Source organism: Oncorhynchus masou, chromosome 3 (assembly GCF_036934945.1).
Source record: "Oncorhynchus masou masou isolate Uvic2021 chromosome 3, UVic_Omas_1.1, whole genome shotgun sequence".
NCBI classification, from domain to species: domain Eukaryota; kingdom Metazoa; phylum Chordata; class Actinopteri; order Salmoniformes; family Salmonidae; genus Oncorhynchus; species Oncorhynchus masou.
The window spans coordinates 1833776-1860977 of record NC_088214.1 but is presented as its reverse complement, the minus strand read 5'-3'; the positions used below and the strand labels follow the sequence as shown (position 1 = coordinate 1860977).

The 27202-nt window shown below is 47.9% G+C and overlaps 1 protein-coding gene across 4 annotated transcripts in view; it reads left to right on the top strand.

Annotated features, from left to right (window-relative positions):
* LOC135508808 (zinc finger FYVE domain-containing protein 9-like) overlaps window positions 1–27202 on the top strand; it is a 97629-nt gene that overhangs the window by 67743 nt on the left and 2684 nt on the right. For all 4 annotated transcript variants that reach the window (XM_064929029.1, XM_064929034.1, XM_064929039.1 and 1 more), the window contains exons 17-18: window positions 25664–25769; window positions 25920–26102. In XM_064929029.1, coding sequence (XP_064785101.1) covers window positions 25664–25769; window positions 25920–26102 — 289 coding nt within the window. The remainder of the gene's footprint in view (window positions 1–25663; window positions 25770–25919; window positions 26103–27202) is intronic.

Below are 27202 nucleotides of genomic sequence, written 5' to 3'. Positions count from 1 at the left end.
ATCCCCTAGCCCTGACACTCCTATAGATCTGAGGGGATTGGATAGATATCAGCCCCTAGCCCTGACACTCCTATAGATCTGAGGGGATTAGATAGATATCAGCCCCTAGCCCTGACACTCCTATAGATCTGAGGGGATTAGATAGATATCAGCCCCTAGCCCTGACACTCCTATAGATCTGAGGGGATTAGATAGATATCAGCCCCTAGCCCTGACACTCCTATAGATCTGAGGGGATTGATAGATATCAGCCCCTAGCCCTGACACTCCTATAGATCTGAGGGGATTAGATAGATATCAGCCCCTAGCCCTGACACTCCTATAGATCTGAGGGGATTAGATATATCAGCCCCTAGCCCTGACACTCCTATAGATCTGAGGGGATTAGATAGATATCAGCCCCTAGCCCTGACACTCCTATAGATCTGAGGGGATTAGATAGATATCAGCCCCTAGCCCTGACACTCCTATAGATCTGAGGGGATTAGATAGATATCAGCCCCTAGCCCTGACACTCCTATAGATCTGAGGGGATTAGATAGATATCAGCCCCTAGCCCTGACACTCCTATAGATCTGAGGGGATTGGATAGATATCAGCCCCTAGCCCTGACACTCCTATAGATCTGAGGGGATTAGATAGATATCAGCCCCTAGCCCTGACACTCCTATAGATCTGAGGGGATTAGATAGATATCAGCCCCTAGCCCTGACACTCCTATAGATCTGAGGGGATTAGATAGATATCAGCCCCTAGCCCTGACACTCCTATAGATCTGAGGGGATTAGATATCAGCCCCTAGCCCTGACACTCCTATAGATCTGAGGGGATTATAGATATCAGCCCCTAGCCCTGACACTCCTATAGATCTGAGGGGATTAGATAGATATCAGCCCCTAGCCCTGACACTCCTATAGATCTGAGGGGATTAGATAGATATCAGCCCTAGCCCTGACACTCCTATAGATCTGAGGGGATTAGATATATCAGCCCCTAGCCCTGACACTCCTATAGATCTGAGGGGATTAGATAGATATCAGCCCCTAGCCCTGACACTCCTATAGATCTGAGGGGATTAGATAGATATCAGCCCCTAGCCCTGACACTCCTATAGATCTGAGGGGATTAGATATCAACCCCTAGCCCTGACACTCCTATAGATCTGAGGGGATTAGATAGATATCAGCCCCTAGCCCTGACACTCCTATAGATCTGAGGGGATTAGATAGATATCAGCCCCTAGCCCTGACACTCCTATAGATCTGAGGGGATTAGATAGATATCAGCCCCTAGCCCTGACACTCCTATAGATCTGAGGGGATTAGATAGATATCAGCCCCTAGCCCTGACACTCCTATAGATCTGAGGGGATTATAGATATCAGCCCCTAGCCCTGACACTCCTATAGATCTGAGGGGATTAGATAGATATCAGCCCCTAGCCCTGACACTCCTATAGATCTGAGGGGATTAGATAGATATCAGCCCCTAGCCCTGACACTCCTATAGATCTGAGGGGATTAGATATCAGCCCCTATAGATAGATCAGCCCCTAGCCACTCCTATAGATCTAGCCCTGACACTCCTATAGATCTGAGGGGATTAGATAGATATCAGCCCCTAGCCCTGACACTCCTATAGATCTGAGGGGATTAGATAGATATCAGCCCCTAGCCCTGACACTCCTATAGATCTGAGGGGATTAGATAGATATCAGCCCCTAGCCCTGACACTCCTATAGATCTGAGGGGATTAGATAGATATCAGCCCCTAGCCCTGACACTCCTATAGATCTGAGGGGATTAGATAGATATCAGCCCCTAGCCCTGACACTCCTATAGATCTGAGGGGATTAGATAGATATCAGCCCCTAGCCCTGACACTCCTATAGATCTGAGGGGATTAGATAGACTCCTATAGATCTGATCAGCCCCTAGCCCTGACACTCCTATAGATCTGAGGGGATTAGATAGATATCAGCCCCTAGCCCTGACACTCCTATAGATCTGAGGGGATTAGATAGATATCAGCCCCTAGCCCTGACACTCCTATAGATCTGAGGGGATTAGATTAGATGACACTCCTATAGATCTGAGGGGATTAGATAGATATCAGCCCCTAGCCCTGACACTCCTATAGATCTGAGGGGATTAGATAGATATCAGCCCCTAGCCCTGACACTCCTATAGATCTGAGGGGATTAGATAGATATCAGCCCCTAGCCCTGACACTCCTATAGATCTGAGGGGATTAGATAGATATCAGCCCCTAGCCCTGACACTCCTATAGATCTGAGGGGATTAGATAGATATCAGCCCCTAGCCCTGACACTCCTATAGATCTGAGGGGATTAGATAGATATCAGCCCCTAGCCCTGACACTCCTATAGATCTGAGGGGATTAGATAGATATCAGCCCCTAGCCCTGACACTCCTATAGATCTGAGGGGATTAGATAGATATCAGCCCCTAGCCCTGACACTCCTATAGATCTGAGGGGATTAGATAGATATCAGCCCCTAGCCCTGACACTCCTATAGATCTGAGGGGATTAGATAGATATCTGAGCCCCCCTAGCCCTGACACTCCTATAGATCTGAGGGGATTAGATAGATATCAGCCCCTAGCCCTGACACTCCTATAGATCTGAGGGGATTAGATAGATATCAGCCCCTAGCCCTGACACTCCTATAGATCTGAGGGGATTAGATAGATATCAGCCCCTAGCCCTGACACTCCTATAGATCTGAGGGGATTAGATAGATATCAGCCCCTAGCCCTGACACTCCTATAGATCTGAGGGGATTAGATAGATATCAGCCCCTAGCCCTGACACTCCTATAGATCTGAGGGGATTAGATAGATATCAGCCCCTAGCCCTGACACTCCTATAGATCTGAGGGGATTAGATAGATATCAGCCCCTAGCCCTGACACTCCTATAGATCTGAGGGGATTAGATAGATATCAGCCCCTAGCCCTGACACTCCTATAGATCTGAGGGGATTAGATAGATATCAGCCCCTAGCCCTGACACTCCTATAGATCTGAGGGGATTAGATAGATATCAGCCCCTAGCCCTGACACTCCTATAGATCTGAGGGGATTAGATAGATATCAGCCCCTAGCCCTGACACTCCTATAGATCTGAGGGGATTAGATAGATATCAGCCCCTAGCCCTGACACTCCTATAGATCTGAGGGGATTAGATAGATATCAGCCCCTAGCCCTGACACTCCTATAGATCTGAGGGGATTAGATAGATATCAGCCCCTAGCCCTGACACTCCTATAGATCTGAGGGGATTAGATAGATATCAGCCCCTAGCCCTGACACTCCTATAGATCTGAGGGGATTAGATAGATATCAGCCCCTAGCCCTGACACTCCTATAGATCTGAGGGGATTAGATAGATATCAGCCCCTAGCCCTGACACTCCTATAGATCTGAGGGGATTAGATAGATATCAGCCCCTAGCCCTGACACTCCTATAGATCTGAGGGGATTAGATAGATATCAGCCCCTAGCCCTGACACTCCTATAGATCTGAGGGGATTAGATAGATATCAGCCCCTAGCCCTGACACTCCTATAGATCTGAGGGGATTAGATAGATATCAGCCCCTAGCCCTGACACTCCTATAGATCTGAGGGGATTAGATAGATATCAGCCCCTAGCCCTGACACTCCTATAGATCTGAGGGGATTAGATAGATATCAGCCCCTAGCCCTGACACTCCTATAGATCTGAGGGGATTAGATAGATATCAGCCCCTAGCCCTGACACTCCTATAGATCTGAGGGGATTAGATAGATATCAGCCCCTAGCCCTGACACTCCTATAGATCTGAGGGGATTAGATAGATATCAGCCCCTAGCCCTGACACTCCTATAGATCTGAGGGGATTAGATAGATATCAGCCCCTAGCCCTGACACTCCTATAGATCTGAGGGGATTAGATAGATATCAACCCCTAGCCCTGACACTCCTATAGATCTGAGGGGATTAGATATCAGCCCCTAGCCCTGACACTCCTATAGATCTGAGGGGATTAGATATCAGCCCCTAGCCCTGACACTCCTATAGATCTGAGGGGATTGGATAGATATCAACCCCTAGCCCTGACACTCCTATAGATCTGAGGGGATTAGATAGATATCAGCCCCTAGCCCTGACACTCCTATAGATCTGAGGGGATTAGATAGATATCAGCCCCTAGCCCTGACACTCCTATAGATCTGAGGGGATTAGATATCAGCCCCTAGCCCTGACACTCCTATAGATCTGAGGGGATTGGATAGATATCAACCCCTAGCCCTGACACTCCTATAGATCTGAGGGGATTAGATAGATATCAGCCCCTAGCCCCGACACTCCTATAGATCTGAGGGGATTAGATAGATATCAGCCCCTAGCCCTGACACTCCTATAGATCTGAGGGGATTAGATAGATATCAGCCCCTAGCCCTGACACTCCTATAGATCTGAGGGGATTAGATATCAGCCCCTAGCCCTGACACTCCTATAGATCTGAGGGGATTGGATAGATATCAGCCCCTAGCCCTGACACTCCTATAGATCTGAGGGGATTAGATAGATATCAGCCCCTAGCCCTGACACTCCTATAGATCTGAGGGGATTAGATAGATATCAGCCCCTAGCCCTGACACTCCTATAGATCTGAGGGGATTAGATAGATATCAGCCCCTAGCCCTGACACTCCTATAGATCTGAGGGGATTAGATAGATATCAGCCCCTAGCCCTGACACTCCTATAGATCTGAGGGGATTAGATATCAACCCCTAGCCCTGACACTCCTATAGATCTGAGGGGATTAGATATCGACCCCTAGCCCTGACACTCCTATAGATCTGAGGGGATTGGATAGATATCAGCCCCTAGCCCTGACACTCCTATAGATCTGAGGGGATTAGATAGATATCAGCCCCTAGCCCTGACACTCCTATAGATCTGAGGGGATTAGATAGATATCAGCCCCTAGCCCTGACACTCCTATAGATCTGAGGGGATTAGATAGATATCAGCCCCTAGCCCTGACACTCCTATAGATCTGAGGGGATTAGATAGATATCAGCCCCTAGCCCTGACACTCCTATAGATCTGAGGGGATTAGATAGATATCAGCCCCTAGCCCTGACACTCCTATAGATCTGATCTGGGGATTAGATAGATATCAGCCCCTAGCCCTGACACTCCTATAGATCTGAGGGGATTAGATAGATATCAGCCCCTAGCCCTGACACTCCTATAGATCTGAGGGGATTAGATATCAGCCCCTAGCCCTGACACTCCTATAGATCTGAGGGGATTAGATATCAGCCCCTAGCCCTGACACTCCTATAGATCTGAGGGGATTGGATAGATATCAGGCCCTAGCCCTGACACTCCTATAGATCTGAGGGGATTAGATAGATCTCAGCCCCTAGCCCTGACACTCCTATAGATCTGAGGGGATTAGATATCGACCCCTAGCCCTGACACTCCTATAGATCTGAGGGGATTAGATAGATATCAGCCCCTAGCCCTGACACTCCTATAGATCTGAGGGGATTGGATAGATATCGACCTCTAGCCCTGACACTCCTATAGATCTGAGGGGATTAGATAGATATCAGCCCCTAGCCCTGACACTCCTATAGATCTGAGGGTTTAGATAGATATCAGCCCCTAGCCCTGACACTCCTATAGATCTGAGGGGATTAGATAGATATCAGCCCCTAGCCCTGACACTCCTATAGATCTGAGGGGATTAGATAGATATCAGCCCCTAGCCCTGACACTCCTATAGATCTGAGGGGATTAGATATCAGCCCCTAGCCCTGACACTCCTATAGATCTGAGGGGATTAGATATCAGCCCCTAGCCCTGACACTCCTATAGATCTGAGGGGATTAGATAGATATCAGCCCCTAGCCCTGACACTCCTATAGATCTGAGGGGATTAGATATCAGCCCCTAGCCCTGACACTCCTATAGATCTGAGGGGATTAGATAGATATCAGCCCCTAGCCCTGACACTCCTATAGATCTGAGGGGATTAGATAGATATCAGCCCCTAGCCCTGACACTCCTATAGATCTGAGGGGATTGGATAGATATCAGCCCCTAGCCCTGACACTCCTATAGATCTGAGGGGATTAGATGGATTTCAGCCCCTAGCCCTGACACTCCTATAGATCTGAGGGGATTGGATAGATATCAGCCCCTAGCCCTGACACTCCTATAGATCTGAGGGGATTAGATAGATATCAGCCCCTAGCCCTGACACTCCTATAGATCTGAGGGGATTAGATAGATATCAACCCCTAGCCCTGACACTCCTATAGATCTGAGGGGATTAGATAGATATCAGCCCCTAGCCCTGACACTCCTATAGATCTGAGGGGATTAGATATCAGCCCCTAGCCCTGACACTCCTATAGATCTGAGGGGATTAGATAGATATCAGCCCCTAGCCCTGACACTCCTATAGATCTGAGGGGATTGGATAGATATCAGCCCCTAGCCCTGACACTCCTATAGATCTGAGGGGATTAGATAGATATCAGCCCCTAGCCCTGACACTCCTATAGATCTGAGGGGATTAGATAGATATCAGCCCCTAGCCCTGACACTCCTATAGATCTGAGGGGATTAGATAGATATCAGCCCCTAGCCCTGACACTCCTATAGATCTGAGGGGATTAGATAGATATCAGCCCCTAGCCCTGACACTCCTATAGATCTGAGGGGATTGGATAGATATCAGCCCCTAGCCCTGACACTCCTATAGATCTGAGGGGATTAGATAGATATCAGCCCCTAGCCCTGACACTCCTATAGATCTGAGGGGATTGGATAGATATCAACCCCTAGCCCTGACACTCCTATAGATCTGAGGGGATTGGATAGATATCAACCCCTAGCCATGACACTCCTATAGATCTGAGGGGATTGGATAGATATCAACCCCTAGCCCTGACACTCCTATAGATCTGAGGGGATTGGATAGAGATCAGCCCCTAGCCCTGACACTCCTATAGATCTGAGGGGATTAGATAGATATCAGCCCCTAGCCCTGACACTCCTATAGATCTGAGGGGATTAGATATCAGCCCCTAGCCCTGACACTCCTATAGATCTGAGGGGATTAGATAGATATCAGCCCCTAGCCCTGACACTCCTATAGATCTGAGGGGATTAGATAGATATCAGCCCCTAGCCCTGACACTCCTATAGATCTGAGGGGATTAGATAGATATCAGCCCCTAGCCCTGACACTCCTATAGATCTGAGGGGATTAGATAGATATCAGCCCCTAGCCCTGACACTCCTATAGATCTGAGGGGATTAGATAGATATCAACCCCTAGCCCTGACACTCCTATAGATCTGAGGGGATTAGATAGATATCAGCCCCTAGCCCTGACACTCCTATAGATCTGAGGGGATTAGATAGATATCAGCCCCTAGCCCTGACACTCCTATAGATCTGAGGGGATTAGATAGATATCAGCCCCTAGCCCTGACACTCCTATAGATCTGAGGGGATTAGATAGATATCAGCCCCTAGCCCTGACACTCCTATAGATCTGAGGGGATTAGATATCAGCCCCTAGCCCTGACACTCCTATAGATCTGAGGGGATTGGATAGATATCAGCCCCTAGCCCTGACACTCCTATAGATCTGAGGGGATTAGATGGATTTCAGCCCCTAGCCCTGACACTCCTATAGATCTGAGGGGATTGGATAGATATCAGCCCCTAGCCCTGACACTCCTATAGATCTGAGGGGATTAGATAGATATCAGCCCCTAGCCCTGACACTCCTATAGATCTGAGGGGATTAGATAGATATCAACCCCTAGCCCTGACACTCCTATAGATCTGAGGGGATTAGATAGATATCAGCCCCTAGCCCTGACACTCCTATAGATCTGAGGGGATTAGATAGATATCAGCCCCTAGCCCTGACACTCCTATAGATCTGAGGGGATTAGATAGATATCAGCCCCTAGCCCTGACACTCCTATAGATCTGAGGGGATTGATAGATATCAGCCCCTAGCCCTGACACTCCTATAGATCTGAGGGGATTAGATAGATATCAGCCCCTAGCCCTGACACTCCTATAGATCTGAGGGGATTAGATAGATATCAGCCCCTAGCCCTGACACTCCTATAGATCTGAGGGGATTAGATAGATATCAGCCCCTAGCCCCGACACTCCTATAGATCTGAGGGGTTTAGATAGATATCAGCCCCTAGCCCTGACACTCCTATAGATCTGAGGGGATTGGATAGATATCAGCCCCTAGCCCTGACACTCCTATAGATCTGAGGGGATTAGATAGATATCAGCCCCTAGCCCTGACACTCCTATAGATCTGAGGGGATTGATAGATATCAACCCCTAGCCCTGACACTCCTATAGATCTGAGGGGATTAGATAGATAGATATCAACCCCTAGCCCTGACACTCCTATAGATCTGAGGGGATTGGATAGATATCAACCCCTAGCCCTGACACTCCTATAGATCTGAGGGGATTAGGATAGACACTCCTATCAGCCCCTAGCCCTGACACTCCTATAGATCTGAGGGGATTAGATAGATATCAGCCCCTAGCCCTGACACTCCTATAGATCTGAGGGGATTAGATATCAACCCCTAGCCCTGACACTCCTATAGATCTGAGGGGATTAGATAGATATCAGCCCCTAGCCCTGACACTCCTATAGATCTGAGGGGATTAGATAGATATCTGAGGGGATTAGATATCCCCTAGCCCTGACACTCCTATAGATCTGAGGGGATTAGATAGATATCAGCCCCTAGCCCTGACACTCCTATAGATCTGAGGGGATTAGATAGATATCAGCCCCTAGCCCTGACACTCCTATAGATCTGAGGGGATTAGATAGATATCAGCCCCTAGCCCTGACACTCCTATAGATCTGAGGGGATTAGATAGATATCAGCCCCTAGCCCTGACACTCCTATAGATCTGAGGGGATTAGATAGATATCAACCCCTAGCCCTGACACTCCTATAGATCTGAGGGGATTAGATAGATATCAGCCCCCTACACTCCTATAGATCACTCCTATAGATCTGAGGGGATTAGATAGATATCAGCCCCTAGCCCTGACACTCCTATAGATCTGAGGGGATTAGATAGATATCAGCCCCTAGCCCTGACACTCCTATAGATCTGAGGGGATTAGATAGATATCAGCCCCTAGCCCTGACACTCCTATAGATCTGAGGGGATTAGATAGATATCAGCCCCTAGCCCTGACACTCCTATAGATCTGAGGGGATTAGATATCAGCCCCTAGCCCTGACACTCCTATAGATCTGAGGGGATTAGATAGATATCAGCCCCTAGCCCTGACACTCCTATAGATCTGAGGGGATTAGATAGATATCAACCCCTAGCCCTGACACTCCTATAGATCTGAGGGGATTGATAGATATCAGCCCCTAGCCCTGACACTCCTATAGATCTGAGGGGATTAGATAGATATCAGCCCCTAGCCCTGACACTCCTATAGATCTGAGGGGATTAGATAGATATCAGCCCCTAGCCCTGACACTCCTATAGATCTGAGGGGATTAGATAGATATCAGCCCCTAGCCCTGACACTCCTATAGATCTGAGGGGATTAGATAGATATCAGCCCCTAGCCCTGACACTCCTATAGATCTGAGGGGATTAGATAGATATCAGCCCCTAGCCCTGACACTCCTATAGATCTGAGGGGATTAGATAGATATCAGCCCCTAGCCCTGACACTCCTATAGATCTGAGGGGATTAGATATCAGCCCCTAGCCCTGACACTCCTATAGATCTGAGGGGATTAGATATCAGCCCCTAGCCCTGACACTCCTATAGATCTGAGGGGATTAGATAGATATCAGCCCCTAGCCCTGACACTCCTATAGATCTGAGGGGATTAGATAGATATCAACCCCTAGCCCCTCCCTATAGATCACTCCTATGACACTCCTATAGATCTGAGGGGATTAGATATCAGCCCCTAGCCCTGACACTCCTATAGATCTGAGGGGATTAGATAGATCAGCCCCTAGCCCTGACACTCCTATAGATCTGAGGGGATTAGATAGATATCAGCCCCTAGCCCTGACACTCCTATAGATCTGAGGGGATTAGATAGATATCAGCCCCTAGCCCTGACACTCCTATAGATCTGAGGGGATTAGATAGATATCAGCCCCTAGCCCTGACACTCCTATAGATCTGAGGGGATTAGATAGATATCAGCCCCTAGCCCTGACACTCCTATAGATCTGAGGGGATTAGATAGATATCAGCCCCTAGCCCTGACACTCCTATAGATCTGAGGGGATTAGCCCCTAGCCCTGATAGATATCAGCCCCAGCCCCTAGCCCTGACACTCCTATAGATCTGAGGGGATTAGATAGATATCAGCCCCTAGCCCTGACACTCCTATAGATCTGAGGGGATTAGATAGATATCAGCCCCTAGCCCTGACACTCCTATAGATCTGAGGGGATTAGATAGATATCAGCCCCTAGCCCTGACACTCCTATAGATCTGAGGGGATTAGATAGATATCAGCCCCTAGCCCTGACACTCCTATAGATCTGAGGGGATTAGATAGATATCAGCCCCTAGCCCTGACACTCCTATAGATCTGAGGGGATTAGATAGATATCAGCCCCTAGCCCTGACACTCCTATAGATCTGAGGGGATTAGATAGATAGAGCCCTGACACTCCTATAGATCTGAGGGGATTAGATAGATATCAGCCCCTAGCCCTGACACTCCTATAGATCTGAGGGGATTAGATAGATATCAGCCCCTAGCCCTGACACTCCTATAGATCTGAGGGGATTAGATAGATATCAGCCCCTAGCCCTGACACTCCTATAGATCTGAGGGGATTAGATAGATATCAGCCCCTAGCCCTGACACTCCTATAGATCTGAGGGGATTAGATAGATATCAGCCCCTAGCCCTGACACTCCTATAGATCTGAGGGGATTAGATAGATCAGCCCCTAGCCCTGACACTCCTATAGATCTGAGGGGATTAGATAGATATCAGCCCCCCTGACACTCCTATAGATCTGAGGGGATTAGATAGATACCCCTAGCCCTACACTATAGATCTGAGGGGATTAGATAGATATCAGCCCCTAGCCCTGACACTCCTATAGATCTGATGGGATTAGATATCAACCCCTAGCCCTGACACTCCTATAGATCTGAGGGGATTAGATAGATATCAGCCCCTAGCCCTGACACTCCTATAGATCTGAGGGGATTAGATAGATTTCAGCCCCTAGCCCTGACACTCCTATAGATCTGAGGGGATTAGATAGATATCAGCCCCAGCCCTGACACTCCTATAGATCTGAGGGGATTAGATAGATATCAGCCCCTAGCCCTGACACTCCTATAGATCTGAGGGGATTAGATAGATATCAGCCCCTAGCCCTGACACTCCTATAGATCTGAGGGGATTAGATAGATATCAGCCCCTAGCCCTGACACTCCTATAGATCTGAGGGGATTAGATAGATATCAGCCCCTAGCCCTGACACTCCTATAGATCTGAGGGGATTAGATAGATATCAGCCCCTAGCCCTGACACTCCTATAGATCTGAGGGGATTATAGATATCAGCCCCTAGCCCTGACACTCCTATAGATCTGAGGGGATAGATATCAGCCCCTAGCCCTGACACTCCCCCTAGCCCCTAGCCCTGACACTCCTATAGATCTGAGGGGATTAGATAGATATCAGCCCCTAGCCCTGACACTCCTATAGATCTGAGGGGATTAGATAGATATCAGCCCCTAGCCCTGACACTCCTATAGATCTGAGGGGATTAGATAGATATCAGCCCCTAGCCCTGACACTCCTATAGATCTGAGGGGATTAGATAGATATCAGCCCCTAGCCCTGACACTCCTATAGATCTGAGGGGATTAGATAGATATCAGCCCCTAGCCCTGACACTCCTATAGATCTGAGGGGATTAGATAGATATCAGCCCCTAGCCCTGACACTCCTATAGATCTGAGGATTAGATAGATATCAGCCCCTAGCCCCGACACTCCTATAGATCTGAGGGGATTAGATAGATATCAACCCCTAGCCCTGACACTCCTATAGATCTGAGGGGATTAGATATCAGCCCCTAGCCCTGACACTATCAGGGGATTAGATAGATATCTAGCCCTGACACTCCTATAGATCTGAGGGGATTAGATAGATATCAGCCCCTAGCCCTGACACTCCTATAGATCTGAGGGTTTAGATAGATATCAGCCCCTAGCCCTGACACTCCTATAGATCTGAGGGGATTAGATAGATATCAGCCCCTAGCCCTGACACTCCTATAGATCTGAGGGGATTAGATAGATATCAGCCCCTAGCCCTGACACTCCTATAGATCTGAGGGGATTAGATAGATATCAGCCCCTAGCCCTGACACTCCTATAGATCTGAGGGGATTAGATAGATATCAGCCCCTAGCCCTGACACTCCTATAGATCTGAGGGGATTAGATAGATATCAGCCCCTAGCCCTGACACTCCTATAGATCTGAGGGGATTAGATAGATATCAGCCCCTAGCCCCGACACTCCTATAGATCTGAGGGGATTAGATAGATATCAGCCCCTAGCCCTGACACTCCTATAGATCTGAGGATTGGATAGATATCAGCCCCTAGCCCTGACACTCCTATAGATCTGAGGGGATTAGATAGATATCAGCCCCTAGCCCTGACACTCCTATAGATCTGAGGGGATTAGATAGATATCAGCCCCTAGCCCTGACACTCCTATAGATCTGAGGGGATTAGATAGATATCAGCCCCTAGCCCTGACACTCCTATAGATCTGAGGGGATTAGATAGATATCAGCCCCTAGCCCTGACACTCCTATAGATCTGAGGGGATTAGATAGATATCAGGGGATTAGATAGATATCCCTAGCCCTGACACTCCTATAGATCTGAGGGGATTAGATAGATATCAGCCCCTAGCCCTGACACTCCTATAGATCTGAGGGGATTAGATAGATATCAGCCCCTAGCCCTGACACTCCTATAGATCTGAGGGGATTAGATAGATATCAGCCCCTAGCCCTGACACTCCTATAGATCTGAGGGGATTAGAGCCCTACACTCCTATAGATCTGAGGGGATTAGAGCCCCTAGCCCTGACACTCCTATAGATCTGAGGGATTAGATAGATATCAGCCCCTAGCCCTGACACTCCTATAGATCTGAGGGGATTAGATAGATATCAGCCCCTAGCCCTGACACTCCTATAGATCTGAGGGGATTAGATAGATATCAGCCCCTAGCCCTGACACTCCTATAGATCTGAGGGGATTAGATAGATATCAGCCCCTAGCCCTGACACTCCTATAGATCTGAGGGGATTAGATAGATATCAACCCCTAGCCCTGACACTCCTATAGATCTGAGGGGATTAGATAGATATCAGCCCCTAGCCCTGACACTCCTATAGATCTGAGGGGATTAGATAGATATCAGCCCCTAGCCCTGACACTCCTATAGATCTGAGGGGATTAGATAGATATCAGCCCCTAGCCCTGGACACTCCTATAGATCTGAGGGGATTAGATATCAACCCCTAGCCCTGACACTCCTATAGATCTGAGGGGATTAGATATCAGCCCCTAGCCCTGACACTCCTATAGATCTGAGGGGATTAGATAGATATCAGCCCCTAGCCCTGACACTCCTATAGATCTGAGGGGATTAGATAGATATCAGCCCCTAGCCCTGACACTCCTATAGATCTGAGGGGATTAGATAGATATCGACCCCTAGCCCTGACACTCCTATAGATCTGAGGGGATTAGATAGATATCAGCCCCTAGCCCTGACACTCCTATAGATCTGAGGGGATTAGATAGATATCAGCCCCTAGCCCTGACACTCCTATAGATCTGAGGGGATTAGATAGATATCAGCCCCTAGCCCTGACACTCCTATAGATCTGAGGGGATTAGATAGATATCAGCCCCTAGCCCTGACACTCCTATAGATCTGAGGGGATTAGATAGATATCAGCCCCTAGCCCTGACACTCCTATAGATCTGAGGGGATTGGCCCTGACACTCCTATAGATCTGAGGGGATTGGATAGATATCAACCCCTAGCCCTGACACTCCTATAGATCTGAGGGGATTAGATATCAGCCCCTAGCCCTGACACTCTTATAGATCTGAGGGGATTAGATAGATATCAGCCCCTAGCCCTGACACTCCTATAGATCTGAGGGGATTAGATAGATATCAGCCCCTAGCCCTGACACTCCTATAGATCTGAGGGGATTAGATAGATATCACCCCTAGCCCTGACACTCCTATAGATCTGAGGGGATTAGATATCAGCCCCTAGCCCTGACACTCCTAGATCTGAGGGGATTAGATATCTGACACTCCTATAGATCTGAGGGGATTAGATAGATATCAGCCCCTAGCCCTGACACTCCTATAGATCTGAGGGGATTAGATAGATATCAGCCCCTAGCCCTGACACTCCTATAGATCTGAGGGGATTAGATAGATATCAGCCCCTAGCCCCGACACTCCTATAGATCTGAGGGGATTAGATAGATATCAGCCCCTAGCCCTGACACTCCTATAGATCTGAGGGGATTAGATAGATTTCAGCCCCTAGCCCTGACACTCCTATAGATCTGAGGGGATTAGATAGATATCAGCCCCTAGCCCTGACACTCCTATAGATCTGAGGGGATTAGATAGATATCAGCCCCTAGCCCTGACACTCCTATAGATCTGAGGGGATTAGATAGATATCAGCCCCTAGCCCTGACACTCCTATAGATCTGAGGGGATTAGATAGATATCAGATCTGAGGGGATTAGATAGATATCAGCCCCTAGCCCTGACACTCCTATAGATCTGAGGGGATTAGATATCAACCCCTAGCCCTGACACTTCTATAGATCTGAGGGGATTAGATATCGACCCCTAGCCCTGACACTCCTATAGATCTGAGGGGATTAGATAGATATCAGCCCCTAGCCCTGACACTTCTATAGATCTGAGGGGATTAGATATCGACCCCTAGCCCTGACACTCCTATAGATCTGAGGGGATTAGATAGATATCAGCCCCTAGCCCTGACACTCCTATAGATCTGAGGGGATTAGATAGATATCAACCCCTAGCCCTGACACTCCTATAGATCTGAGGGGATTGGATGGATATCAGCCCCTAGCCCCGACACTCCTATAGATCTGAGGGGATTAGATAGATTTCAGCCCCTAGCCCTGACACTCCTATAGATCTGAGGGGTTTAGATAGATATCAGCCCCTAGCCCTGACACTCCTATAGATCTGAGGGGATTAGATAGATATCAGCCCCTAGCCCTGACACTCCTATAGATCTGAGGGGATTAGATAGATATCAGCCCCTAGCCCTGACACTCCTATAGATCTGAGGGGATTAGATAGATATCAGCCCCTAGCCCTGACACTCCTATAGATCTGAGGGGATTAGATAGATATCAGCCCCTAGCCCTGACACTCCTATAGAGCTGAGGGGATTAGATAGATATCAACCCCTAGCCCTGACACTCCTATAGATCTGAGGGGATTAGATAGATATCAGCCCCTAGCCCTGACACTCCTATAGATCTGAGGGGATTAGATAGATATCAGCCCCTAGCCCTGACACTCCTATAGATCTGAGGGGATTAGATAGATATCAGCCCCTAGCCCTGACACTCCTATAGATCTGAGGGGGATAGATATCAGCCCCTAGCCCTGACACTCCTATAGATCTGAGGATTGGATAGATATCAGCCCCTAGCCCTGACACTCCTATAGATCTGAGGGGATTAGATAGATATCAGCCCCTAGCCCTGACACACCTATAGATCTGAGGGGATTAGATAGATATCAGCCCCTAGCCCTGACACTCCTATAGATCTGAGGGGATTAGATAGATATCAGCCCTAGCCCTGACACTCCTATAGATCTGAGGGGATTAGATAGATATCAGCCCCTAGCCCTGACACTCCTATAGATCTGAGGGGATTAGATAGATATCAGCCCCTAGCCCTGACACTCCTATAGATCTGAGGGGATTAGATAGATATCAGCCCCTAGCCCTGACACTCCTATAGATCTGAGGGGATTAGATAGATATCAGCCCCTAGCCCTGACACTCCTATAGATCTGAGGGGATTAGATAGATATCTGAGGGGATTAGATAGATATCCCTAGCCCTGACACTCCTATAGATCTGAGGGGATTAGATAGATATCAGCCCCCTAGCCCTGACACTCCTATAGATCTGAGGGGATTAGATATCAGCCCCTAGCCCTGACACTCCTATAGATCTGAGGGGATTAGATAGATATCAACCCCTAGCCCTGACACTCCTATAGATCTGAGGGGATTAGATAGATATCAACCCTAGCCCTGACACTCCTATAGATCTGAGGGGATTAGATATCAGCCCCTAGCCCTGACACTCCTATAGATCTGAGGGGATTAGATAGATATCAGCCCCTAGCCCTGACACTCCTATAGATCTGAGGGGATTAGATAGATATCAGCCCCTAGCCCTGACACTCCTATAGATCTGAGGGGATTAGATAGATTTCAGCCCCTAGCCCTGACACTCCTATAGATCTGAGGGGATTAGATATCAGCCCCTAGCCCTGACACTCCTATAGATCTGAGGGGATTAGATATCAGCCCCTAGCCCTGACACTCCTATAGATCTGAGGGGTTTAGATAGATATCAGCCCCTAGCCCTGACACTCCTATAGATCTGAGGGGATTGGATAGATATCAGCCCCTAGCCTTGACACTCCTATAGATCTGAGGGGATTAGATAGATATCAGCCCCTAGCCCTGACACTCCTATAGATCTGAGGGGATTAGATAGATATCTGAGGGGATTAGATATCCCCCTAGCCCTGACACTCCTATAGATCTGAGGGGATTAGATAGATATCAGCCCCTAGCCCTGACACTCCTATAGATCTGAGGGGATTAGATAGATATCAGCCCCTAGCCCTGACACTCCTATAGATCTGAGGGGATTGGATAGATATCAGCCCCTAGCCCTGACACTCCTATAGATCTGAGGGGATTAGATAGATATCAGCCCCTAGCCCTGACACACTGAGGGGATATAGACACTCCTGATCTGGGGATTAGATAGATATCAACCCCTAGCCCTGACACTCCTATAGATCTGAGGGGATTAGATAGATATCAGCCCCTAGCCCTGACACTCCTATAGATCTGAGGGGATTAGATAGATATCAGCCCCTAGCCCTGACACTCCTATAGATCTGAGGGGATTAGATATCGACCCCTAGCCCTGACACTCCTATAGATCTGAGGGGATTAGATAGATATCAGCCCCTAGCCCTGACACTCCTATAGATCTGAGGGGATTAGATAGATATCAGCCCCAAGCCCTGACACTCCTATAGATCTGAGGGGATTAGATAGATATCAGCCCCTAGCCCTGACACTCCTATAGATCTGAGGGGATTAGATAGATATCAGCCCTTAGCCCTGACACTCCTATAGATCTGAGGGGATTAGATAGATATCAGCCCCTAGCCCTGACACTCCTATAGATCTGAGGGGATTAGATAGATATCAGCCCCTAGCCCTGACACTCCTATAGATCTGAGGGGATTAGATAGATATCAGCCCCTAGCCCTGACACTCCTATAGATCTGAGGGGATTAGATATCAGCCCCTAGCCCTGACACTCCCTATAGATCTGAGGGGATTAGATAGATATCAGCCCCTAGCCCTGACACTCTATAGATCTGAGGGGATTAGATAGATATCAGCCCCTAGCCCTGACACTCCTATAGATCTATAGATCTGAGGGATTAGATAGATATCAGCCCCTAGCCCTGACACTCCTATAGATCTGAGGGGATTAGATAGATATCAGCCCCTAGCCCTGACACTCCTATAGATCTGAGGGGATTAGATAGATATCAGCCCCTAGCCCTGACACTCCTATAGATCTGAGGGGATTAGATAGATATCAGCCCCTAGCCCTGACACTCCTATAGATCTGAGGGGATTAGATAGATATCAGCCCCTAGCCCCTGACACTCCTATAGATCTGAGGGGATTAGATAGATATCAGCCCCTAGCCCTGACACTCCTATAGATCTGAGGGGATTAGATATCCCCTAGCCCTGACACTCCTATAGATCTGAGGGGATTAGATAGATATCAGCCCCCTAGCCCTGACACTCCTATAGATCTGAGGGGATTAGATAGATACACTCCTATAGATCTGAGGGATAGATATCAGCCCCTAGCCCTGACACTCCTATAGATCTGAGGGGATTAGATAGATATCAGCCCCTAGCCCTGACACTCCTATAGATCTGAGGGGATTAGATAGATATCAGCCCCTAGCCCTGACACTCCTATAGATCTGAGGGGATTAGATAGATCAGCCCCTCCCTGAGCCAACCCCTAGCCCTGACACTCCTATAGATCTGAGGGGATTAGATAGATATCAGCCCCCTAGCCCTGACACTCCTATAGATCTGAGGGGATTAGATAGATATCAGCCCCTAGCCCTGACACTCCTATAGATCTGAGGGGATTAGATAGATATCAGCCCCTAGCCCTGACACTCCTATAGATCTGAGGGGATTAGATAGATATCAGCCCCCAGCCCTGACACTCCTATAGATCTGAGGGGATTAGATAGATATCAGCCTGACACTCCTATAGATCTGAGGGGATTAGATAGATATCAGCCCCTAGCCCTGACACTCCTATAGATCTGAGGGGATTAGATAGATATCAGCCCCTAGCCCTGACACTCCTATAGATCTGAGGGGATTAGATAGATATCAGCCCCTAGCCCTGACACTCCTATAGATCTGAGGGGATTAGATAGATATCAGCCCCTAGCCCTGACACTCCTATAGATCTGAGGGGATTAGATAGATATCAGCCCCTAGCCCTGACACTCCTATAGATCTGAGGGGATTAGATAGATATCAGCCCCTAGCCCTGACACTCCTATAGATCTGAGGGGATTAGATAGATATCAGCCCCTAGCCCTGACACTCCTATAGATCTGAGGGGATTAGATAGATATCAGCCCCTAGCCCTGACACTCCTATAGATCTGAGGGGATTAGATAGATATCAGCCCCTAGCCCTGACACTCCTATAGATCTGAGGGGATTAGATAGATATCAGCCCCTAGCCCTGACACTCCTATAGATCTGAGGGGATTAGATAGATATCAGCCCCTAGCCCTGACACTCCTATAGATCTGAGGGGATTAGATAGATATCAGCCCCTAGCCCTGACACTCCTATAGATCTGAGGGGATTAGATAGATATCAGCCCCTAGCCCTGACACTCCTATAGATCTGAGGGGATTAGATAGATATCAGCCCCTAGCCCTGACACTCCTATAGATCTGAGGGGATTAGATAGATATCAGCCCCTAGCCCTGACACTCCTATAGATCTGAGGGGATTAGATAGATATCAGCCCCTAGCCCTGACACTCCTATAGATCTGAGGGGATTAGATAGATATCAGCCCCTAGCCCTGACACTCCTATAGATCTGAGGGGATTAGATAGATATCAGCCCCTAGCCCTGACACTCCTATAGATCTGATAGATCTGAGGGGATTAGATAGATATCAGCCCCTAGCCCTGACACTCCTATAGATCTGAGGGGATTAGATAGATATCAGCCCCTAGCCCTGACACTCCTATAGATCTGAGGGGATTAGATAGATATCAGCCCCTAGCCCTGACACTCCTATAGATCTGAGGGGATTAGATAGATATCAGCCCCTAGCCCTGACACTCCTATAGATCTGAGGGGATTAGATATATAACAGCCCCTATCCCAGACACTCCTATAGATCTGAGGGGATTAGATAGATATCAGCCCCTAGCCCTGACACTCCTATAGATCTGAGGGGATTAGATATCAGCCCCTAGCCCTGACACTCCTATAGATCTGAGGGGATTAGATAGATATCAGCCCCCCCAGCCCTGACACTCCTATAGATCTGAGGGGATTAGATAGATATCAGCCCCTAGCCCTGACACTCCTATAGATCTGAGGGGATTAGATAGATATCAGCCCCTAGCCCTGACACTCCTATAGATCTGAGGGGATTAGATAGATATCAACCCCTAGCCCTGACACTCCTATAGATCTGAGGGGATTAGATAGATATCAGCCCCTAGCCCTGACACTCCTATAGATCTGAGGGGATTAGATAGATATCAGCCCCTAGCCCTGACACTCCTATAGATCTGAGGGGATTAGATAGATATCAGCCCCTAGCCCTGACACTCCTATAGATCTGAGGGACACTCCTATAGATCTGAGGGGATTAGATATCAGCCCCTAGCCCTGACACTCCTATAGATCTGAGGGGATTAGATATCAGCCCCTAGCCCTGACACTCCTATAGATCTGAGGGGATTAGATATCAGCCCCTAGCCCTGACACTCCTATAGATCTGAGGGGATTAGATAGATATCAGCCCCTAGCCCTGACACTCCTATAGATCTGAGGGGATTAGATAGATATCAGCCCCTAGCCCTGACACTCCTATAGATCTGAGGGGATTAGATAGATATCAGCCCCTAGCCCTGACACTCCTATAGATCTGAGGGGATTAGATAGATAGCCCCGACACTCCTATAGATCTGAGGGGATTAGATAGATATCAGCCCCTAGCCCTGACACTCCTATAGATCTGAGGGGATTAGATAGATATCAGCCCCTAGCCCTGACACTCCTATAGATCTGAGGGGATTAGATAGATATCAGCCCCTAGCCCTGACACTCCTATAGATCTGAGGGGATTAGATAGATATCAGCCCCTAGCCCTGACACTCCTATAGATCTGAGGGGATTAGATAGATATCAGCCCCTAGCCCTGACACTCCTATAGATCTGAGGGGATTAGATAGATATCAACCCCTAGCCCTGACACTCCTATAGATCTGAGGGGATTAGATAGATATCAGCCCCTAGCCCTGACACTCCTATAGATCTGAGGGGATTAGATAGATATCAGCCCCTAGCCCTGACACTCCTATAGATCTGAGGGGATTAGATATCAGCCCCTAGCCCTGACACTCCTATAGATCTGAGGGGATTAGATAGATATCAGCCCCTAGCCCTGACACTCCTATAGATCTGAGGGGATTAGATAGATATCAGCCCCTAGCCCTGACACTCCTATAGATCTGAGGGGATTAGATAGATATCAGCCCCTAGCCCTGACACTCCTATAGATCTGAGGGGATTAGATAGATATCAGCCCCTAGCCCTGACACTCCTATAGATCTGAGGGGATTAGATAGATATCAGCCCCTAGCCCTGACACTCCTATAGATCTGAGGGGATTAGATAGATATCAGATGACACTCATAGATCTGAGGGGATTAGATAGATATCCCCCTAGCCCTGACACTCCTATAGATCTGAGGGGATTAGATAGATATCAGCCCTGACACTCTATAGATCTGAGGGGATTAGATAGATATCAGCCCTAGCCCTGACACTCCTATAGATCTGAGGGGATTAGATAGATATCAGCCCCTAGCCCTGACACTCCTATAGATCTGAGGGGATTAGATAGATATCAGCCCCTAGCCCTGACACTCCTATAGATCTGAGGGGATTAGATAGATATCAGCCCCTAGCCCTGACACTCCTATAGATCTGAGGGGATTAGATAGATATCAGCCCCTAGCCCTGACACTCCTATAGATCTGAGGGGATTAGATAGATATCAGCCCCTAGCCCTGACACTCCTATAGATCTGAGGGGATTAGATAGATATCAGCCCCTAGCCCTGACACTCCTATAGATCTGAGGGGATTAGATAGATATCAGCCCCTAGCCCTGACACTCCTATAGATCTGAGGGGATTAGATATATCAGCCCCTAGCCCTGACACTCCTATAGATCTGAGGGGATTAGATAGATATCAGCCCCTAGCCCTGACACTCCTATAGATCTGAGGGGATTAGATAGATATCAGCCCCTAGCCCTGACACTCCTATAGATCTGAGGGGACACTCCTATAGATCTGAGGGGATTAGATATCAGCCCCTAGCCCTGACACTCCTATAGATCTGAGGGGATTAGATAGATATCAGCCCCTAGCCCTGACACTCCTATAGATCTGAGGGGATTAGATAGATATCAGCCCCTAGCCCTGACACTCCTATAGATCTGAGGGGATTAGATAGATATCAGCCCCTAGCCCTGACACTCCTATAGATCTGAGGGGATTAGATAGATATCAGCCCCTAGCCCTGACACTCCTATAGATCTGAGGGGATTAGATAGATATCAGCCCCTAGCCCTGACACTCCTATAGATCTGAGGGGATTAGATAGATATCAGCCCCTAGCCCTGACACTCCTATAGATCTGAGGGGATTAGATAGATATCAGCCCCTAGCCCTGACACTCCTATAGATCTGAGGGGATTAGATAGATATCAGCCCCTAGCCCTGACACTCCTATAGATCTGAGGGGATTAGATAGATATCAGCCCCTAGCCCTGACACTCCTATAGATCTGAGGGGATTAGATAGATATCAGCCCCTAGCCCTGACACTCCTATAGATCTGAGGGGATTAGATAGATATCAGCCCCTAGCCCTGACACTCCTATAGATCTGAGGGGATTAGATAGATATCAGCCCCTAGCCCTGACACTCCTATAGATCTGAGGGGATTAGATAGATATCAGCCCCTAGCCCTGACACTCCTATAGATCTGAGGGGATTAGATAGATATCAGCCCCTAGCCCTGACACTCCTATAGATCTGAGGGGATTAGATAGATATCAGCCCCTAGCCCTGACACTCCTATAGATCTGAGGGGATTAGATAGATATCAGCCCCTAGCCCTGACACTCCTATAGATCTGAGGGGATTAGATAGATATCAGCCCCTAGCCCTGACACTCCTATAGATCTGAGGGGATTAGATAGATATCAGCCCCTAGCCCTGACACTCCTATAGATCTGAGGGGATTAGATATCAGCCCCTAGCCCTGACACTCCTATAGATCTGATTAGATAGATATCAGGCCCTGACACTCCTATAGATCTGAGGGGATTAGATATCAGCCCCTAGCCCTGACACTCCTATAGATCTGAGGGGATTAGATAGATATCAGCCCCTAGCCCTGACACTCCTATAGATCTGAGGGGATTAGATAGATATCAGCCCCTAGCCCTGACACTCCTATAGATCTGAGGGGATTAGATAGATATCAGCCCCTAGCCCTGACACTCCTATAGATCTGAGGGGATTAGATAGATATCAGCCCCTAGCCCTGACACTCCTATAGATCTGAGGGGATTAGATAGATATCAGCCCCTAGCCCTGACACTCCTATAGATCTGAGGGGATTAGATAGATATCAGCCCCTAGCCCTGACACTCCTATAGATCTGAGGGGATTAGATAGATATCAGCCCCTAGCCCTGACACTCCTATAGATCTGAGGGGATTAGATAGATATCAGCCCCTAGCCCTGACACTCCTATAGATCTGAGGGGATTAGATAGATATCAGCCCCTAGCCCTGACACTCCTATAGATCTGAGGGGATTAGATAGATATCAGCCCCTAGCCCTGACACTCCTATAGATCTGAGGGGATTAGATAGATATCAGCCCCTAGCCCTGACACTCCTATAGATCTGAGGGGATTAGATAGATATCAGCCCCTAGCCCTGACACTCCTATAGATCTGAGGGGATTAGATAGATATCAGCCCTGAGCACCACTCCTATAGATCTGAGGGGATTAGATAGATATCAGCCCCTAGCCCTGACACTCCTATAGATCTGAGGGGATTAGATAGATATCAGCCCCTAGCCCTGACACTCCTATAGATCTGAGGGGATTAGATAGATATCAGCCCCTAGCCCTGACACTCCTATAGATCTGAGGGGATTAGATAGATATCAGCCCCTAGCCCTGACACTCCTATAGATCTGAGGGGATTAGATAGATATCAGCCCCTGAGCCCTGACACTCCTATAGATCTGAGGGGATTAGATAGATATCAGCCCCTAGCCCTGACACTCCTATAGATCTGAGGGGATTAGATAGATATCAGCCCCTAGCCCTGACACTCCTATAGATCTGAGGGGATTAGATAGATATCAGCCCCTAGCCCTGACACTCCTATAGATCTGAGGGGATTAGATAGATATCAGCCCCTAGCCCCGACACTCCTATAGATCTGAGGGGATTAGATAGATATCAACCCCTAGCCCTGACACTCCTATAGATCTGAGGGGATTAGATAGATATCAGCCCCTAGCCCTGACACTCCTATAGATCTGAGGGGATTAGATAGATATCAGCCCCTAGCCCCGACACTCCTATAGATCTGAGGGGATTAGATAGATATCAGCCCCTAGCCCTGACACTCCTATAGATCTGAGGGGATTAGATATCAGCCCCTAGCCCTGACACTCCTATAGATCTGAGGGGATTAGATATCAACCCCTAGCCCTGACACTCCTATAGATCTGAGGGGATTAGATAGATATCCTAGCCCCCCTAGCCCTGACACTCCTATAGATCTGAGGGGATTAGATAGATATCAGCCCCTAGCCCTGACACTCCTATAGATCTGAGGGGATTAGATAGATATCAGCCCCTAGCCCTGACACTCCTATAGATCTGAGGGGATTAGATAGATATCAGCCCCTAGCCCCGACACTCCTATAGATCTGAGGGGATTAGATAGATATCAGCCCCTAGCCCTGACACTCCTATAGATCTGAGGGGATTAGATAGATATCAGCCCCTAGCCCCGACACTCCTATAGATCTGAGTGGATTAGATAGATATCAACCCCTAGCCCTGACACTCCTATAGATCTGAGGGGATTAGATAGATATCAGCCCCTAGCCCTGACACTCCTATAGATCTGAGGGGATTGGATAGATATCAGCCCCTAGCCCTGACACTCCTATAGATCTGAGGGGATTAGATATCAGCCCTTAGCCCCGACACTCCTATAGATCTGAGGGGATTGGATGGATATCAGCCCCTAGCCCTGACACTCCTATAGATCTGAGGGGTTTAGATAGATATCAGCCCCTAGCCCCGACACTCCTATAGATCTGAGTGGATTAGATAGATATCAGCCCCTAGCCCTGACACTCCTATAGATCTGAGGGGATTGGATAGATATCAGCCCCTAGCCCTGACACTCCTATAGATCTGAGGGGATTAGATATCAGCCCTTAGCCCCGACACTCCTATAGATCTGAGGGGATTGGATGGATATCAGCCCCTAGCCCCGACACTCCTATAGATCTGAGGGGATTGGATGGATATAAGCCATTAAGTAACACCTTAATCTTGTCTTCTGATTGGGTGGGTGACAAGGTAATGTTGCCATATTTCTTCCAATGATCCAATCCTGTCTCAATCTACAGGAGTGGCTGGAGGTTAGGGATCGATTTGGACAATTTTTATTTATTTAAATACAGTACTCTGCCTTTCTTGTGTCCATCTATGACTGACGGTAAATGTTAACTATTCCCCCCCCCCCCCTCCAAACACAGAGTGATCAGTCCTATCGATGGGAAGTCTATGGAGTCCATCACTAGTGTGAAGATCTTCCAAGGGTCGGAGTTCAAGGCCAACGGGAAGGTCATCCGCTGGACAGAGGTATGTAACGTGTTGTCATCCTCCCTTCACCCTTCTCCCCAGAGGTTCAGCCCCTCTGAAGGGATGGTTCATTCCCCTTCATGGATTTAAAAGGAATGGATTGATGTCTTATTTCCCCCTCTCTCTCTCTCGCTCCTCCCCCCCCCCCAGGTGTTCTACCTCCAGAGTGATGACCAGGCTCAGCCCAACGGTCTGAGTGACCCTGCTGATCACAGCCGTTTGACGGAGAACGTAGCGAGGGCGTTCTGTGTGGCGTTGTGCCCTCACCTGAAACTGTTGAAGGAGGATGGCATGGCCAAGCTGAGCCTACGCGTCACCCTCGACTCAGAGCAGGTAGATGTTTTTTAATTTTTAATAAATATTTTCATCAAAGGTACAATCCAGAGTCCCTCTGTCCCTTGTGACAGCAGAGCAAGGGGTAAATGCTATTGACACGATTTCTGCCAATCAGGGCAGCCAAAGCATCTGTTAATTGTCTTCTAAACCAAGGTAAGAAACAACAAGCTGTTTGTGATGACTTGGTTTCGGACTAGGTGACAGAGTAATGTAGCTGTGTTCTACAGTAATGTGTGTGTGCGTGTGTGCACGTGCACGCACGCACGCGCGCCCAGGATAGATTGATTGGAAATTTCTTGTGCTTTTTCAATACATGCCTGTGTTCTAATAACCCATGTCTGTGTTCTATTCATGTGCTGTTCTAATAACCCATGTCTGTGTTCTATTCATGTGCTGTTCTAATAACCCATGTCTGTGTTCTATTCATGTGCTGTTCTAATAACCCATGTCTGTGTTCTATTCATGTGCTGTTCTAATAACCCATGTCTGTGTTCTATTCATGTGCTGTTCTAATAACCCATGTCTGTGTTCTATTCATGTGCTGTTCTAATAACCCATGTCTGTGTTCTAGTCATGTGCTGTTCTAATAACCGATGTCTGTGTTCTATTCATGTGCTGTTCTAATAACCCATGTCTGTGTTCTATTCATGTGCTGTTCTAATAACCCATGTCTGTGTTCTATTCATGTGCTGTTCTAATAACCCATGTCTGTGTTCTATTCATGTGCTGTTCTAATAACCCATGTCTGTGTTCATGCAAGTGATTGAACGAATGAATCCTCACTTATCAGTATCTGCAATTTGGCAGGACGCCCAAACCTTGTTTTGAGAATGAAAGATATCTCAGTTTCAAGGTCTCCCGCTTGGAGAGAAGAAGCCTTGTGTGGCATTGGTCTGTCAGATGAATGAAACACACTTTAATTAATTATGAGTTGATGAATAAGATAAATCATGCAAATATGACTTGTCAGTATATAATGGAACTAACGGGACCGTCCCGTTTGAGCTTCTGACAGATGTTCACTACGGTGCGCGCTGACAATTTAAAAAAAAAAATTCAGTTAAGATTGACTTCAAGTGGTAATTTCCACAACATTG